Source organism: Pezoporus flaviventris, unplaced genomic scaffold (genome assembly GCF_033815535.1).
Source record: "Pezoporus flaviventris isolate CSIRO_AGI_PZ_B2104156 unplaced genomic scaffold, CSIRO_AGI_Pfla_v1 ptg000031l, whole genome shotgun sequence".
NCBI classification, from domain to species: Eukaryota; Metazoa; Chordata; class Aves; order Psittaciformes; family Psittacidae; genus Pezoporus; species Pezoporus flaviventris.
The window spans coordinates 54,503,384-54,519,600 of record NW_026892579.1 but is presented as its reverse complement, the minus strand read 5'-3'; the positions used below and the strand labels follow the sequence as shown (position 1 = coordinate 54,519,600).

Genomic DNA, 16,217 nt, shown 5'->3' with positions numbered 1-16,217 from the left:
ATTGTTACTAGGACCACCCATCTGCATTCATCAGTTCCTGAAACAGAAAGACCACATTTAGGCAAAGTTCAAATTGACAGATGGATGCCATCTTTTCAGTGTCTTCCAAAAGAACTTCAGAATTTAAAATGAAGCAGGAGACCTCTTCAAGGAACCGGAGCAGATGGCTTTGGTTTTTAGTCATATAGACAGAGATTAATGTCTTTTGCTGTCTTTTAACTACTTTCATCTTTATCTTACATTCTTTTCCTGCATTTGAGTAGTTAACCTTGGCTATCTGTTTACAGACCAGAAAGCTTAGGATGGTTTGCATGATTGCTGCCCTTTCACAAGTAAGACAGGCAAACTAATTGTTTTTAGGTTTTAAAGGGAATAATAGCAGGGTGATTGTCTATCATGAGAAAATACTGTTTAAAACCATACTAATTACTTGACATTTTTATTGTTGGAATGACTTAATAGCTATTTAAAATGCAGACATAGACTTTCAGTACTAAGGTAAAACAATACAAAATTTTTTGCTTCCCAGTTCATAAAGTAATATAGTCTCAATTTAATCCTCATTGCAATCATAATCTTTTCAGCTAACTCAAATGCTGAGACATGGGATGTCAGAAGCCTGTGGGTTATGTGGTTCATAAAGGTCTGTACAGATAATGTGAGAATAGCTTTTTTCCATGCTGGTGAGAAAAGCTTAACAGGCAGCCAGAATTGTGACCCCATTTGGCTTTTCTCACATGCCTCACTGTGCAAAGCTAGAAATAATTACCAAAAAAAGTATACCTCAGTTTCTCCAGACAAGGAAGTTAATGGTGAGGTAAGCTTTGAATGTACATTATACTAAGTATTCCACGCTAAATTTGTCTTGGCACTGTGCATTAAAAGCAGGCTTGGGCAAATTAGCCTGTTGCCTTTTGAAAACAGAATCAAGTGTCTGTGCAATAAAACTGCAGTTCCACAGTCACATTAAGTTGAGCAACCATGGATTAATTCCAGAAGAAACGGACTTCTTACACACCTGACTGCATGTTTCTGGCCCTTTCTGCAACCATTCCTTATGTGCCACTGTCTAACTCATGGCCAGAGTGAGTGGGAAAAGAAGTAGCTTTATGTTAGATCCAGCTCTGGAGCTTTTTGAAGAAGTTAGTGCCCCAGAACACTGCTCTTTGCAGATCACTCTGCTGTGTGAGCACTCTCTCATCTTCTTTAGGAAACACCAGCAAGGTTAAGGCAGGACTCTCAAGTATGTCCTCAGCTGAAGTTAGCCTCAGCAGTGTAAGTACTACAGCAGTTGTTCAGCTCAGGATGTGAACTTACAACAAATATTTTCAGGTTGAGTTTATGTACCAGCATGTCTGTTGGCTATGGGCTCCAGCAAACAGCAAGGTTCAGAGGAGCATCTGTGTCAGAGCCCTTAGAGAATGAATTTGCACTGTCTCAAGGAAACCAATTCTGCTTGTAATGGTCTCTAGAGAGCATTCACATGAAATGTCAGAGCTGTGAGAGCCAGCCAGTCAGAGTAGATGTGTCGTCAAAAGCAGGAGGCAGCTGCATGTTCAGTTCCACTAGCAATTGTCTAAAGAATTAAATCTAGCAACAGCTTCTACAGTTCTCCTCGGAAGAAGCCTGAAAAGCACTATTGCCCATGCACTTCATACAGATACAATTCAAGTTTTCTTCCTAATGAATAGCAAGCTAAATTCAAACATTTGAGCAGTACAGGGCAGGAAGAGCAGATCCTGTGGCTGGCCGGAGACAGGATGCGCCCAGAGGCAGTTGCTTCCACCAGAGAATTACAACAGTAACTGATAGTCATAGCATCACTCTTTTCCCATGAGCCTGAGGGAAGAAAACTAAACTCCTTCCGCCTATGAGTTGATGAGAATGCTTCCTCTTGAGTTCTCTGTTAAAAGAAAGGACTATATAAACAAAGAGAATAGTGAAAGATCAAAATAATTCTATTTAAATCTTGCAATAATGTCACTTCCCAACTAACAGCCAGCTGAACGGCTATTGCTGTGTAAAATAAAAGGTAGAATTTGGTTTCTCATCTCTCAGTAATATGAGAAGTCTGAAGCTGTAATGCGGTTCCACAGTGTATTTATTGACTTTGTGACCCAAAGAGAGAATTTGTTTAAAAAATTATTTGCAAAGAAAAATCTACATATGGTGTTCCAGCTCTCCTTTGTCTTTCACCTCCTTCCTGAAAAAAAAAAAAATAATCCAAAAGAAAACCAAAGGCAAGAAGGAAATTTCTACTCTCCATTAGACCATAGCCATTAAGGTATTTTCAGCAGATAGGAATTTTAGGGAGGGAAGGAGCTAGAGCTGTGCTGCTGGGAATCAGGAAATTTCTGAAAGCAACTTTGCTATCAGCAAATAAAATCCTGGGGAAGAGGGAACAAAGAGGTTGGTAACACTGCTGTTATCACTGGCTGTGAAGAAATTTACATTGCCATAAAGATTGTTCTTACAGGTGGAAGGACCCATGAGCATACAAGTACAGATAAATTGTAGAGTTGTTATCTGGCATATTTTAAATACTCAAGTACCTTCAGGAGTGGAGAAGAGTTTATCTCTTATGCCCCATCCTTGGAAGTGCTCAAGACCAGGCTGGATAGGGCTCTGAGCAACCTGGTCTAGTGGAATGTGTCCCTGCCTGTGGCATGGGGTTGGAACTGAATGAGCTTTAAGGTTCCTTCCAACCCAAACCATTCTGTGATTCTTGTTAAACATCTCTTTCCTTTCTCAGATTAACCAGGGCTTGGCTGGAATTATTGAAATCAGTTTGGCTATCACATCTTCTCTTGTCCTTGTCCTCTTCCTTTCTCCTCCGTACATTGCGTTGTTCAATAGGCATTCTTCAAAAGCATGTTCCATTTTAACAGAGAGCCTTTTGTTAGGCACCAGTGGTGTAGGGCTAAATGTCATAACTTGTATTGCATCCTTGGGCAAGATCATAAAAAAAAGTCTTTTAATCTCCCTGGCTTTATTTTTAATAGCAAACAACATCATCAGTAGGTGGAAGTGACTTTTCATCTTAGAGCTGCAGTGGGGTAAGATAGTTTTAGAGATAGGGTGCTTAGAGACTGAGCTGCTTACAGGCACAAATGCTGCTGTTACTGGTTGAAACCAAGGAAATCTTTTTCTGCATTTCAAGGAGTGGTTGTAAGGGGTTTTAATTCTTCTGTTGTCTAGCTTAGCCTCTTCGGGATTTTAAGATACACTGATTTGATATAATTCCTAAGGGTTTTTGTCTGCCTGCCGTTGTTATTTTGAGAGACAAAACAGTGGGAAAGAGGCCTGCAGTTGCCAAGAAACAGAACAGCCAGCATTAGGAGAATAGTCTTATTAAATTACCCTTACTTAAGTGTATTTCTTCCATATTGGTGGGGTTGAATACATCTGTACTGTGGTTTTAGGAGTATCCTGAGCCCGTGCTCAAAACCAGATTGTTTCCTGCAGCTCTCAAGAAACCTAAGTGCAGCTAATGTGACCTCCAGGGGACTTTGTCAGTGAAGATTCAGTTACACTAGTGTTAACTTCGGGTGTTTCAGCATCTTCATCCCAGGCTCCAGCTGCTACAACAGAAGGAAGTGAGGCTCTACATAGACTCGGTGTCACATCTGTCAGGCCCAAGACAGGACAGATCTTGTGCCTGATCATCCAGGCCCATGTGGATTTCTTGGAAAACAATTGGTATCTTAGCTAGTAGAAGCTGGTGCTTCCTGAGTGTTTGAGCACCCTGTAACTCAGCCCTCAGGCTGCTGAAGGGGGCAGCCCAGGAATGTGCTGCTCTTACTGAGAGTGCTCTCTCAGACCCTGAAGCTGTTGCCAAAGAGCACCATCTGCATCCCATTTTTGGATGCGTCCTGTCTCTGTTCCAATATTCCCTTGGACACATTGCCCAGTGTCTTTTGGAGTTGGCTGAAAGCCATTACAACTGCCACCTGCCCATAGCAGGATCAACAGCATACAAGGAAATACTGGTGCATCTCTGTTCCCTTGAACTTGCTTTGCTGCTTTTCAGCCATGATCTGGAGCTCTTTTTGCAGTTTTCTTATTTGCCTATCTCGAGATAATCTGGGATCTTTCTAAATGGTACAGCTTTCTGCTAACCAACCAAAACCAAATGGATCTTTTAATGAAGGTGCAGTAGCAGGAAAAGAGAAATTTTGGAAACACCTTTTCCTAATGGAAGGTGTATCAAAACATAGTATTAGAGGATTTGTCAGGACACCTTGAAATTTCAGTATGGGTACACGCAAAACTGCAATGGCAGGAGGCAAGACTTTCAGAGGGAAAAGCATTATGCTGGTAGCAATTTTTCATAAGACTATAACTTCATTTTCTTCTTCTGATGGTTCTTTGAAAAGAAGGAACGTTAAACACTTCCTGAGATAAACGTGGAGTTTTCCTTTTATTTTCCCTTTCCAGCAAATAAAAAAAGACTATTATTTTAAGCTTTTCCAGTCATGTCAGTGTCACAATGACCTAAAATCAATTTCTTGGATTGTTGTCAAACAATAGCTTTAACTGTGTTAGAGGCAATAATTATTTAAAAACAATGACATGTATGTATCTGAAATAAACTTGCAGACAAATAGGTGTTCCCTGAGTAACAACAAGCTTGTAAATGTAAAAGCTTTCCATTTATTGCTTATTTTTTTCTTGTCAGTAGCTCTGAAGGCTTCATACAAACTATTGCCAAATTTCATGGTTCTCTTGTCATGTGCCAACATTTTCAAAAATGCACAGCACTGAAGAGAATTTAATCAGGTTGGTAAATAATAATGATGTTTTAAAAAAATCAGTAAAATCACAGTATAGTTGTGTATTGTATTCAGAAAATTAACTTTCTGCAGAGCTAAGGAACTATATAGGAAGAATTGGATGAGAAATGAGGTGAAGATGCTCCGAGGGCTGGAGCACCTCTGCTAAGGATGCAGGCTGAGAGAACTGGGCTTGTTCAGCCTGGAGAAGAAAAGGCTCCAGGGAGACCTTAGAGCAGCTTCCAAAGCCTGAAGGGGCCAAAAAGAAAGCTGGAGAGGGGCTTCTGACAAGGGCCTGTAGGGACAGGACAAGGGGGAATGGCTTTAACCTGAGAGAGGGGAGATTGAGATGAGATTTTAGGAAGAAGTAGTTAGTCCCTGTGAGGGTGGTGAGGCCCTGCCACAAGTTGCCCAGAGAAGCTGTGGCTGCCCCATCCCTGGCAGTGTTCAAGGCCAGGCTGGATGGGGCTTGGAGCAACCTGGTCTGGCGGAAGGTGTCCCTGCCTGTGGCAGGGGGCTGGGACTGGATGAGCTTTAAGGTCCCTTCCAACTTGTGATTCTATGATAAGGAAGAACTGAAATGTGAAGCTTTTCCTCATCAGTTTTAGTAGTTGTCATTTGTATTGCTACAGAAGATGACCTATTTTTTGTTGTTGAGTCTGTTCTGTTCTATAGTTTGGAAAAAAAACAAAATTGAATTGGTTTAAAATACATCTCAGAAAATTGCTTTTTGAAATGTAATCTTTCTGCAGCCTATCCTTCAGCTTCAGTTATAATAAGATTTAGGTTTTATGTATATATACAGCAGATTCATTTGTGCTTCTGCTATTGCACCACAAATTCTGAAGTTTAGCTGTCTTGCTCTGTAATCCTGCCCATCTGTGGAGAAGAGGAAACTCTAGTATCAAGAAAATGGACTTCTAACAAAAATCCCTCCAGAACAGATCTTATGTTAGCATTGCCATTGATCAAACAACTGACACCTTTTCCCTTCAAGCTATGACTTGAAGTATAAGTTGAAGAAAACAAAAGGCTTTCTTAAATGTCACTGCTGTTTCTCCAGTATGGAGGTAACACAGTAACTGAGCATTCATACACTGTTCTGTTTTATTCTGTAGTTCCCCATATATTTAAATATCCCATAGTTTCACTCTTAATAGAATTGACATTATAGTAATATCCAAAGATATGGAGAGGCTTTATATACTGGTAGGTGCCACACAAACTTGGAATTAGATATTGATTGACTCCTGGAGAGTTTTAAAGACAAGCCATAAGAAGCAAGAGCAAAATGAACCCACACAGGACAGTAAGAGGATCACATGGATTATCAGTGTGCACCAGTTTTTATTAAGACTTAAATGCATATCCTACTTTTCCCCCTTCTTTTTCATCTTCAGAAACACTGAAGAACAGCTGTATGTTGGCCAATTGTCAGTGATTTTCTCTCAGGGTTTCCAAGGAGTTGCTATCACCATTACTCACACGTGCTATAAAGCAACCCAGTAGCATAAGACACCAGTTATTTTGTTCTGACTCATTTTTGTCAGGCTCTGATTTTACAGTGCTTTCTGATGGTTAGTGAAGAAATTACATCCTTAATGTGACTTCACTGTGATTACAGCCCTGTTCTGGAAGCTAGAAAGTTTTGTCTCTGTGTAAGAATTTATATAACAATGATAGCATTTGTGTTGGGACTGTTTTCCTTCTACAAATATGTTATGATGATAGAACTGAGATTTTCACAGATGGGTTCTCTTCAGCTGGATGAGATGCTGTGGGAAGATCACAACGGAAAATGTCCTGTGTTTGCGTTTTGTAGAAAGATATAAACAATACTGCCCTGCTGAAGAAATTCAGGAGAGATTATTTACAGTTATTATGGTGTGATCTGAAAATAGTATTTGAAAGATCACAGTAGGCTATAGGCTGTATTTCAAGGAATCTTGCATTATCTAACATTCCTCAGATTCTAATCTCATCAACCAATTGCCAATTTTTCATATTATCCTACTCAATCAGCAGCTAGCAATTAATGATGTGTGTCAGTTACAGAAATACTAAATGGAGTCAAGTTTATATGACTGTTATTGGAGAGTGTGAAGGTAAGCCTAAATCCTCAGAGGTGTTCAGCTAATTCCCACTGATTTTAATGCAAATCAAATCCCTAAATGTCCCTTGTGAATCTCTGTCATTGTCCCCGAGCCTCTTTTGCTTGTCTTCCTAAAATATGTGAGTGCTGTGTTATGATGATCACTTCTTCCGGCAGACAGGGTTCAGAAAAAGATGGTCATTGTTATGACTGTGAAAGCCCCAACACTGGAAGTGTTCTACAAGACTGCTGTTGGTAGCTGTTAAATTCTCCTTTTTATTTTCTAGCCATTTCATCCAATGGTGAACTTGGAATGCTCCAGAGATTTTCGGCCATTTCTGTGTGCCCTCTACGCTCCTGTGTGCATGGAGTATGGCCGTGTCACTCTGCCGTGTCGCAGACTTTGTCAAAGAGCATACAGTGAGTGCTCCAAACTCATGGAGATGTTTGGGGTCTCTTGGCCTGAGGATATGGAGTGCACCAGGTGAGCAGATTTGGAGTTGTTTTTTTTTCAGAATCCCAGGCTAAAATTTTAGTATGATCCAGGATGTTTTATGATCTGAAACAGACAGTTTTAAATACGTTCCATTACATGTGCTCTTATTTTCCCTTCCATGTGTGTAACAGCCTGTTTCCAGTGTTGGAAACTGAGTTCATATTTCTGTCATCTGCACAAGAGATAAGTTGAAAATTTTGGTGGCCAATTACAGCAAACTGCACATGCATATTCTTAAATGAATGAATATACCCATCTAGTTTTCTTCTTTGTCATTTATGCTGATCTGTTTTATAGAGTTTAATAGGTGATACTGCAATAAATTTCTCTTGAGAGGCAAAATTCCATATGCTAGAGATGAATAGTGTCTTTTTCTGAAGAGGGAGCTGGCAGGTTTTGGTGAGTGTATAAAATTTCAAAGCTCTGTTTTCAGAGCATCAGCCTCTTGTTGAGCTTGTGTACAAAGAGATGTTTTCAGCTTTACATTACACAAACAACTTTATAGAAAAGTATTCAATGATGTTCCAATCTATCTGAAACAGGATATACATGAAATTGAAAACAATATCTTTAGGCTTTATTTTTTTATAAGTGACTCTAACAGCTAATAAAATGCAGGAGCACAGACAAGAAGAAATAGTTTCTCTTATGGTTGGATTGAAGAGAATTAAAACTTCTTTTAGCAAAAAAATGTGTTGGGATGCTTCTTGGCCTTGATAATCTGGATCAAAGATGGCTTTAACTCCATCCTCTCAACAGATGCCTGCGCGCTGTAGGTCCACCTATCTCCTCAGTGAGGCCCACGCAGTGAAATGTCAAAACCAGAGCTAAAACTCCTGAAACTTTGCTGGTGCTGCATCAGTGCCATTGTGCCAGAATATGGATGGTGGTAGAGGAGCAGGTGTGCTTAGCTTGTGCTGCTCTTGCTAAGGCTTAGATAACATCCACCAGTGGAAAGAACTGGGCAGCTATGTGTGGAATCCCTCCTTCAAGACTTCAGACCGCATCTCCAGCAGTCCTTAGCCTCCAGTCAGAGATTTACTTAATTACAGAAGTATCTTCCGAATCATTTCTATTTATGAACGCTAGTAGTGGTTCTAGGTTGGAATTTTTGTTTAACTAGCTCACCTCCTGTCTGATAGCAGCTGGTAGAGTTGCTTAGGGAAAGTTTTTTAAATGTTCTACAGAATTGTGCTTCCTTGGACACACAGTCCAAGGAATCCTAATTTTATAGACTTCCTGAGATGGATTTTGTATCCTTACCTTTATGCTTAAAGCCTCAATTGGTCCATTTATTTCTCCATTTTATTTTTAAACCTATTTTATTATTTCAACATCCACTGCATTCTGGGACAATGAGTTCTAGAGTTTGTTTACACATAGTCAGTACTTCATAAGATTACCTTTGTGTTACTTGGAGTGTATTTGTTTTCACTTCAGTTAGTGTGTCTAAAGTCAGGTATATAAATAAGGATACTAGTATTTGCAAAGTATGTGTATATTTCTTGTAATTCATTATCTTCTTACTTTTTAGATTCCCAGATTGTGATGAGCCATATCCTCGTCTTGTTGACCTCAGTTTAGCTGGGGAGCCCACAGAAGACACTCCAATGGCAGTACAGAGGGATTATGGTTTTTGGTGTCCTCGGGAGTTGAAAATAGACCCTGATCTCGGTTACTCTTTCCTGAGGGTACGGGACTGTTCTCCTCCTTGCCCAAATATGTACTTTCGGCATGAAGAGCTCTCCTTTGCTCGCTACTTCATCGGAGTGATCTCCATCGTCTGCCTTTCTGCTACCTTGTTTACTTTTTTAACTTTCCTGATTGATGTCACAAGATTTCGCTATCCAGAAAGACCAATAATATTTTATGCTGTCTGTTACATGATGGTGTCATTAATTTTCTTCATTGGCTTTCTTCTTGAAGACCGGGTAGCATGTAACGCATCTAGCCCTGCCCAGTACAAGGCTTCCACAGTGACACAGGGCTCTCACAACAAAGCCTGCACCATGCTTTTCATGGTGCTCTATTTCTTTACCATGGCTGGCAGCGTTTGGTGGGTCATCCTGACCATCACGTGGTTCTTGGCAGCTGTGCCAAAATGGGGCAGTGAAGCAATCGAGAAGAAAGCATTGCTCTTCCATGCCAGCGCCTGGGGCATTCCAGGAACTCTGACCATCATCCTCTTAGCAATGAATAAAATTGAAGGTGACAATATTAGCGGCGTATGTTTTGTTGGCCTCTATGATGTGGATGCATTAAGATACTTTGTACTTGCACCTCTCTGCCTGTATGTTGTTGTTGGAGTTTCCCTTCTGCTAGCTGGCATTATCTCCCTCAATCGGGTTCGCATTGAAATCCCGTTAGAAAAAGAGAACCAGGACAAACTAGTGAAGTTCATGATCCGGATTGGTGTGTTCAGTGTTCTGTACCTCGTGCCGCTGTTGGTTGTAATCGGCTGCTATTTCTATGAGCAGGCTTATCGAGGTGTGTGGGAGACGACGTGGATTCAAGAACGCTGCAGAGAATATCACATCCCGTGTCCCTATCAGGTGAGGAAACCAATAATGACATATTCAGGAGTGCAGAAAATGGGTCATGAGGGGATATGTTAAGACTTACTTGTCATCCTCAATTGAAAGTGTGGCTTTTCCTACAATGGAATGTTCTTACCATACTCAAAATATTTGGATCATGCATTAGGCCTTCTGGAAGAGTAGATATTACTGGAAAATTGGAGGCTTGCATCAGCTAGCTTGGTATTTTTTACAGAGTTTCTGGGCTGTGTGGGACCCGTACAGGATATAATGATGTTATTTTAAACCAACTTCAAGAACAGGACTTAACAAGATTATTTTTGATCTTAGAGGTGTGTTAGAAGTTTTGCTCTGAAGGAATTTTGGCATTTCAACTGAGTTGTCGTCACCCTGATTACTGCTTTTCTATTTTTCTTGTTCATCTGTAACAGTTTTATTGCTTTGATTAGCCTAGAGGTTCTGTGCTCATTTTAAAGCAGTCTATGCATGTGTCAGAAACATCCATATAAAATCTTGCTTGAAGTGTCTTCTGAAGAAAACCAGAGTGTACAGCTCATCAGCTTTGTTGTTTTCTTTTTTCAAGAAGATTACACTTATCTGCTTAATTTAATTGGGTTGTCACAGGAACAGAAGCATCTAAGAGCACTAGATATCAAACTGTCCACTGTTTACTTCAGTATTATGCTGCTGCAGTTGCAAAGAAAATATTGTAAGTATTAATTACTTGAAGCCTACTTTTCTTTTTTGAGCCCAAATGGCACATGGGTTCTGGTCTGTTATTGCTCAGCTGATTTCTGCAATTTATTTGGAAGCAACTTTATTTCAAGAAGGTTGTACAGCAAGCCTATATTCTATAGCTGCACACAGGGGTATAAAAAAAGTTAATATTTGGCTCTAAAGTAGTTAAAAGACCAGCTGGATCATTAGACCTCACATTTTAATGCAATGAAATATCACTTAAAGGTTTGGCTTAGCCTATATAGCTTGATTTGATAGCTTTTATTACCTTTTAACCCTTTCTAATGTTTTGTCTCTTAGATTTTATTAGGGTGTGACCCTTCCCTCCCATCCAATGTGTGAGCATTTTTATGGCAGGAAATATCTGTCAGTGGGTGTGTTCAGTTTCATTTGCTTGATTAAGTCTTCACTGCCACAGTTTTTAATATGTTAAACTGACTGATGCTTAAAAAGACAGATGAAGAGGTAGATGAGGTTTTCTCTCAGTTAATTTCAAATACGCAGTGTGTGGCAATCCAGAATTTGTCTAAGAATCTATAAAATTAAAAAGATGTTGCATTCTGAGAATGTTGAACAAAAACTATGTTAAACCTTGAAACATGTGATGTCTAAAATTCCGGCTAGTGGAATAATGCAGCTATGTAGTAAATGCTACTCAAGTCTCTAGAAAACCGTTGCTGTAATGGCTCAGCGGGAGTCAAAAGAACAATAATGGTTTCTTTCATATCAAATTGGGTTGAAGGACCTGTAGACCCTAGAGAGTATTAGAAGGGGGTTTTGTCTAGCCCATCTTTTTTTTTTTCTCATTGAACTAAACATGCTTTCCTAATTAAACTATCCAGACTTACAACTGAAACAGATTTCCAAAGCTGCGAGGAAAAATAATTTTATCCTTAGATCATACTAGTGAAATATGTTAGCAAATTACTCGGAAATGTAAAGCTTTGTGGAAAGTATCACTCACTTGCAAAATAAAACCGTACTTTTTCTAAGCCTTGATGTTACTTAACTTCAAATATTTGAATATCAGTTTCTGAGATTAGACTATCCTAAATGAGAGCTGTTGTTGATTCCACAGTGGACAAAGGTTTTTACGTGCCAGACTTACACGGTATTGTGGTAGCTGGTATTTGCTGCTTGCATAGGCCCTCTTTTGCCAACACCAGCAAATCTGAGGTTAAGAATTCATTAGTCCATTCAACCGTTGCATCATTTTTGCCATCAGAGGAAGATGCCACAGTAACTCATTCTGGAAAGTGGCTAATGAGGGGTTTGGGTACACAGCTGCTAGAGGCATGTATTCCTACCTCCCTCCTGGGTGGCTGCTGCTCACAGGAGGTACCACGGGGTTAAGCATTTGCTGCAGATTCTCCTGGCTACTGCTAAACCAAAGACAGCCTCAGCAGCTGGTGATAAAATGAAAAATAGACATCATGTTTCTTTGACTACCTAAAGGGTTGAATACTCCCAAAATGGAGGAAGCAACAAGAACTTTTATGCTTCAGTATTGATTTCTGGCTACCCAGATATTTCTTGGATTGACCTGGCTGTGTATTATTATGGTTATTTGTCAGATGTGGGACAGCATGTTTTCTGGAACACTTCTGGAAAGCATGTGTTGCTTTCCTTGTGAAATAAAAATTTTTGCCACAAAGACAGGAAATCACTATCCCAGTATTCAATCTCTTTGAGGAATAAATACAGGGCAAAAAGGAGCTCCTGTTACCTTACCTTCCTCTCAGTGTCCTCAGTGCTCCAGGTTTCTGGGAAAGACTAAGGAGGGGAAGAGAGGTTGGAGAGAGTAAGAACTCTGGGAGTTGCATTTCGTATCAGCCTGGATAAATCTCTTAGTTTAAAAAATCAAGGTTGTTATATTAGAGCATCCTAATTTCAATATGGATGGTGGCAAATTGACTAAGATGTTGCCACAAATAATCATTTGTATTGTTTCTGATGCCAGGACTGTTTGCAGTAATTGCAGTGGTGTCACCTTTCCAGCCATTATTACTTTGTGAAATATCTGCTCACAGTGGCCTAAAAATTTCTTAACCCGTCCATCTCCATTCTCACTGAGGTCGGAACATTCTTCTTTTTAGGGTTAGGGTTAGGGGGTTAGAGTGGGACCAGTGCCTTTGTGATCAATTTCCAGCACAGTAATATTCAAATGAAGAGCTGAGTTTTATGTTGTTATCCCACTTTTCATTCATTGCGTTAAAAAATGGATTCACACTTGGCCTCAAAAAATGGATTAATTTTTTTTGTGCAAGATGAGTTCATGCAGCGGAAAATGAAATTAATTTAGAATCTGGTACCTCCATCAGAAATGTAGCGTTTTAACTGCGGTGTGTTCATGACATGTTTCTCAGGTCAGACTTTTATCTCATATATGATCATTTTTATGAGAGTATAGCACGATTTTACATCAAGGTAAAATGCAGAAATGAAGGGAGAAATCAGGGAAGCATGACACAATCCAATCATAAATTAATCACATCTAGTCGTCTCTTTTGCTATGGTTGAAAATACATGCTGTGCCGCTCCTCCTTCTGCTCCCCTATGTAATAGTGATGGGTCTACCAATATCATGTTGTCATTCAGAGGGCAGAGCCTTAGAACAGAGAGTTGGATTCTTGTTATATTGGGCTCAAGGAGGGACATTTGGGGAATAAGATTCTGCATCCTCCTGTTGCTGTTCAGGGTGGTTATCATCATAGCAGTAATAATTCTACCATTCTTAACAAGTTCTTGGTACTCATAGAATCACAGAATTCCAAGTTGGAAGGTACCTCAGGGATCATCTGGCCCAATCTTTCTTGGCAAAGCATGACCTAGACTAGATGGCTCAGCACCCTGTCTAGCCAAACCTTAACAGTGTCCAGCACTGGGGAGTCCATCATTTCCCTGCGGGAATTATTCTAATGGCTGGTTGTTCTCATTGTGAAAAATTTTCCTCTAATGTCCAACTGGAATCTCCCCAGGAATAACTTGTGCCCATTACTCCTCATCTTTTCCATGTGACTTCTTGTAGACAGGAAGTCTCCATCTTCTTTGTAGCCATCCCTTAAATACTGGAAATATGGTAATAAGGTCTCCCCTTGAGCCTTCTTGTCTCCAGGCTGAACATGCTCAGCTCTCTCAGCCTTTCCTCACACGGCTGCCCAGTGCTTGGATCATCTTTGTGGACCCTCTCTGGACCTTCTCCAGCCCATCTACATCTTTTTTGTAGAACGGGGACCAAAACTGAACACAGTATTCCCAGTGTGGCCTGGCTGCTTCATCTGCAGTCCTGACCCAATGCTTTCAGAGTTCATCTCTTTCCTCTTACTTTGCAATTTCTACCTTTTCTGTTGATGGGAATTGTCATGCTGTGGCAACTAATTCAGATGTCATGATGGACAGGGATAAAAGTTTGGGCACTCACTTTACAGAAGCACAGAATCACTCAGGTTGCAGGGACCTCTAGAAATCATCTAGTCCAACCCTTCTGCTCAAGCAGGGTCAGCCAAAGACCATGTCTAGTCAGGTTTTTGAATTCCTGGTGCCATAAAAGCTGTAAGTTGCTTTCTATGAGACATCTCATGTCCGATATAGCTGGTGTAAGGCAAAAAGTAGGGTAAAAGGGAAAAAAAACCAAAACATATTCTTGTCCTCCAATCACCATGGTGTTTTACAAGGAGAGTGGTGTAGATTTGTTCCTCTTAGGAATTACAGAGGCAAACTGGGACACAGTGACCTGCCCCAATCTGTGAAAATATGTCACAAAACGGGGATGGATTTGGCTAAAAAGTGAAATAGATACTTGGCAGTCTGTCTCTGAAGCTGTTTCTCTTACAAAAGTAGGAGTTCAAATGGTCAATGCAGCTTTTCTCACACAGAGAAAAGGGAAAGGATGCAGCAAGCCAGAAACATTCAAAGGTGGAAGAAAGTGGTAACTGTCATCTTCCCAAGATAAGGAAATGTGTCTGCTTTCTTGGGATGACAGAGTGTGGTGTTAAAAGCTTTTACCTCTTTTTGTAGTCCCATAATTGTACTAGGTAAGTAGCTTAGGCCTGGGAAGGTTTCTTGGGCTGAACCACAAAAACAGATTTCCTGTAAAGTAAAGAAGATCCTGGGTTATGATTCATTCCTCTGAAATCCAAACATAAATAGATTCTGCACAGTTTCCACAAATGCTTTAGGGCTAGGCTAGGTGCTGTGCTGATGGGAGAGACATCTAATTCAGTTATTAAAGACAAAATAAAAAGGAAAAAATAAACTATTTCAAAGACATCCGCTACGTTAGTGGGAGTCCATGAGAAATGAACCTAAGTGGTATGAATTACCTTTACTTGTGATCTGATATTCATAATTTCTCTACTAATGTAGCCTCACATGCTTAGAAGACCTTGGTGCTCACTTGCTAAGTGAAGGTAGTGCTCCCTACTTATCTTTTTGATATTATTTAAGGGAGTGGAAACAGATGTGGATAGCACATCTGATTTACTGTTGATGGGGAAGATCTGATAGCAGTTGAGAGTTAGGGAGAGATAGAGAGTTGAGAACAAATTGCGAACTCTGATTTTGCATTGGAAACTCTTTTATTTTTCATTAGGACCTCAGTTTTGTGCTGGATGCCGAATATCCATCCAGGCTTGCTCAGGCATTGCTGCACTGTACTCCAGGTAGATTCCTAAGTCCAAAACCAGAAGTAAATGTAGTGATGAGTACATTTAGAAATTAACCAATGTGTGACTCTGTGCTTGTTCAGTGTTGACTTCAGTATCTCATCTATTTGCTGGCTTTGGGCTTGAGCTCATAGAAACCAGTAAACCTTCAGAGATAAAATAATGGGCTTAAATTAGAATGAAAACAACGTGAAAATCAAGAACAGCTACTGAAAACAGCACTCATTTATCTAATTTCAGATGTTTCTATATGAGCCAGGCATCCTAGCCTCCTTTTCCAGCAGAAGCAGAGAAATGGGCATTTCTGTAGCGATTCAATGGACATTCAAATGAATTGTGTCCTAGCTTAATTCATTATCTGTTTGAAGAGGTCACATTTGCTCTTAGTGGATATTTTTGTTAGGATTTCTACTACAAAATTCTAAGGAATTTTTTTTGGGGGGAAGGGGTAGGAGAGGTTACAGGGCTTCTGCAGTCTCTCCCCTCCAAAAATCAGAATAGGCCTCAACACCATTGAAACAGTCACTCTTTCTAGGTCCTGACAAGGCTTGGCTTGAATAGCAGTTATTCCAGAAGTAAAACTTTGTAACATGGTTTTTGCTCATTTTTGAAGAAAGATAAGCAAGCACCTAAAGCACAGTACTGGGTAGGCCATAGGCTTGAGTTCGGGAATTCCACAGACAGGTAATATTGCTATGTGTCACATAAACATGCTTCAGCTACTGATAGAGAAGACTTTTCTGCAAGAGCAATGAGCATAACGCACCTAGTTTTGTAAACGTAATTTTAACCAACTGAGTTCTTAAAGCAGTTTAGAGAAGCTTATCTCTAAATCTTTTCTATTTTCATTCTAATCTTTGCTTAAAAAAAAAACCAACTGCCTTGGTATTTTTAAGGACTTAATTCTGAAGAGTGATG

General features: G+C 40.0%; 1 protein-coding gene across 4 annotated transcripts in view; it reads left to right on the top strand.

The window, feature by feature from the left end:
- Positions 1-16,217, top strand: part of FZD3 (frizzled class receptor 3) — a 63,184-nt gene that overhangs the window by 26,280 nt on the left and 20,687 nt on the right. For 3 of the 4 annotated variants that reach the window (XM_061461120.1, XM_061461121.1, XM_061461122.1), the window contains 2 exons: positions 7,152-7,348; positions 8,895-9,912. In XM_061461120.1, the coding sequence (XP_061317104.1) occupies positions 7,152-7,348; positions 8,895-9,912 (1,215 nt within the window). The remainder of the gene's footprint in view (positions 1-7,151; positions 7,349-8,894; positions 9,913-16,217) is intronic. The other variant, XM_061461123.1, reaches the window with a different exon arrangement.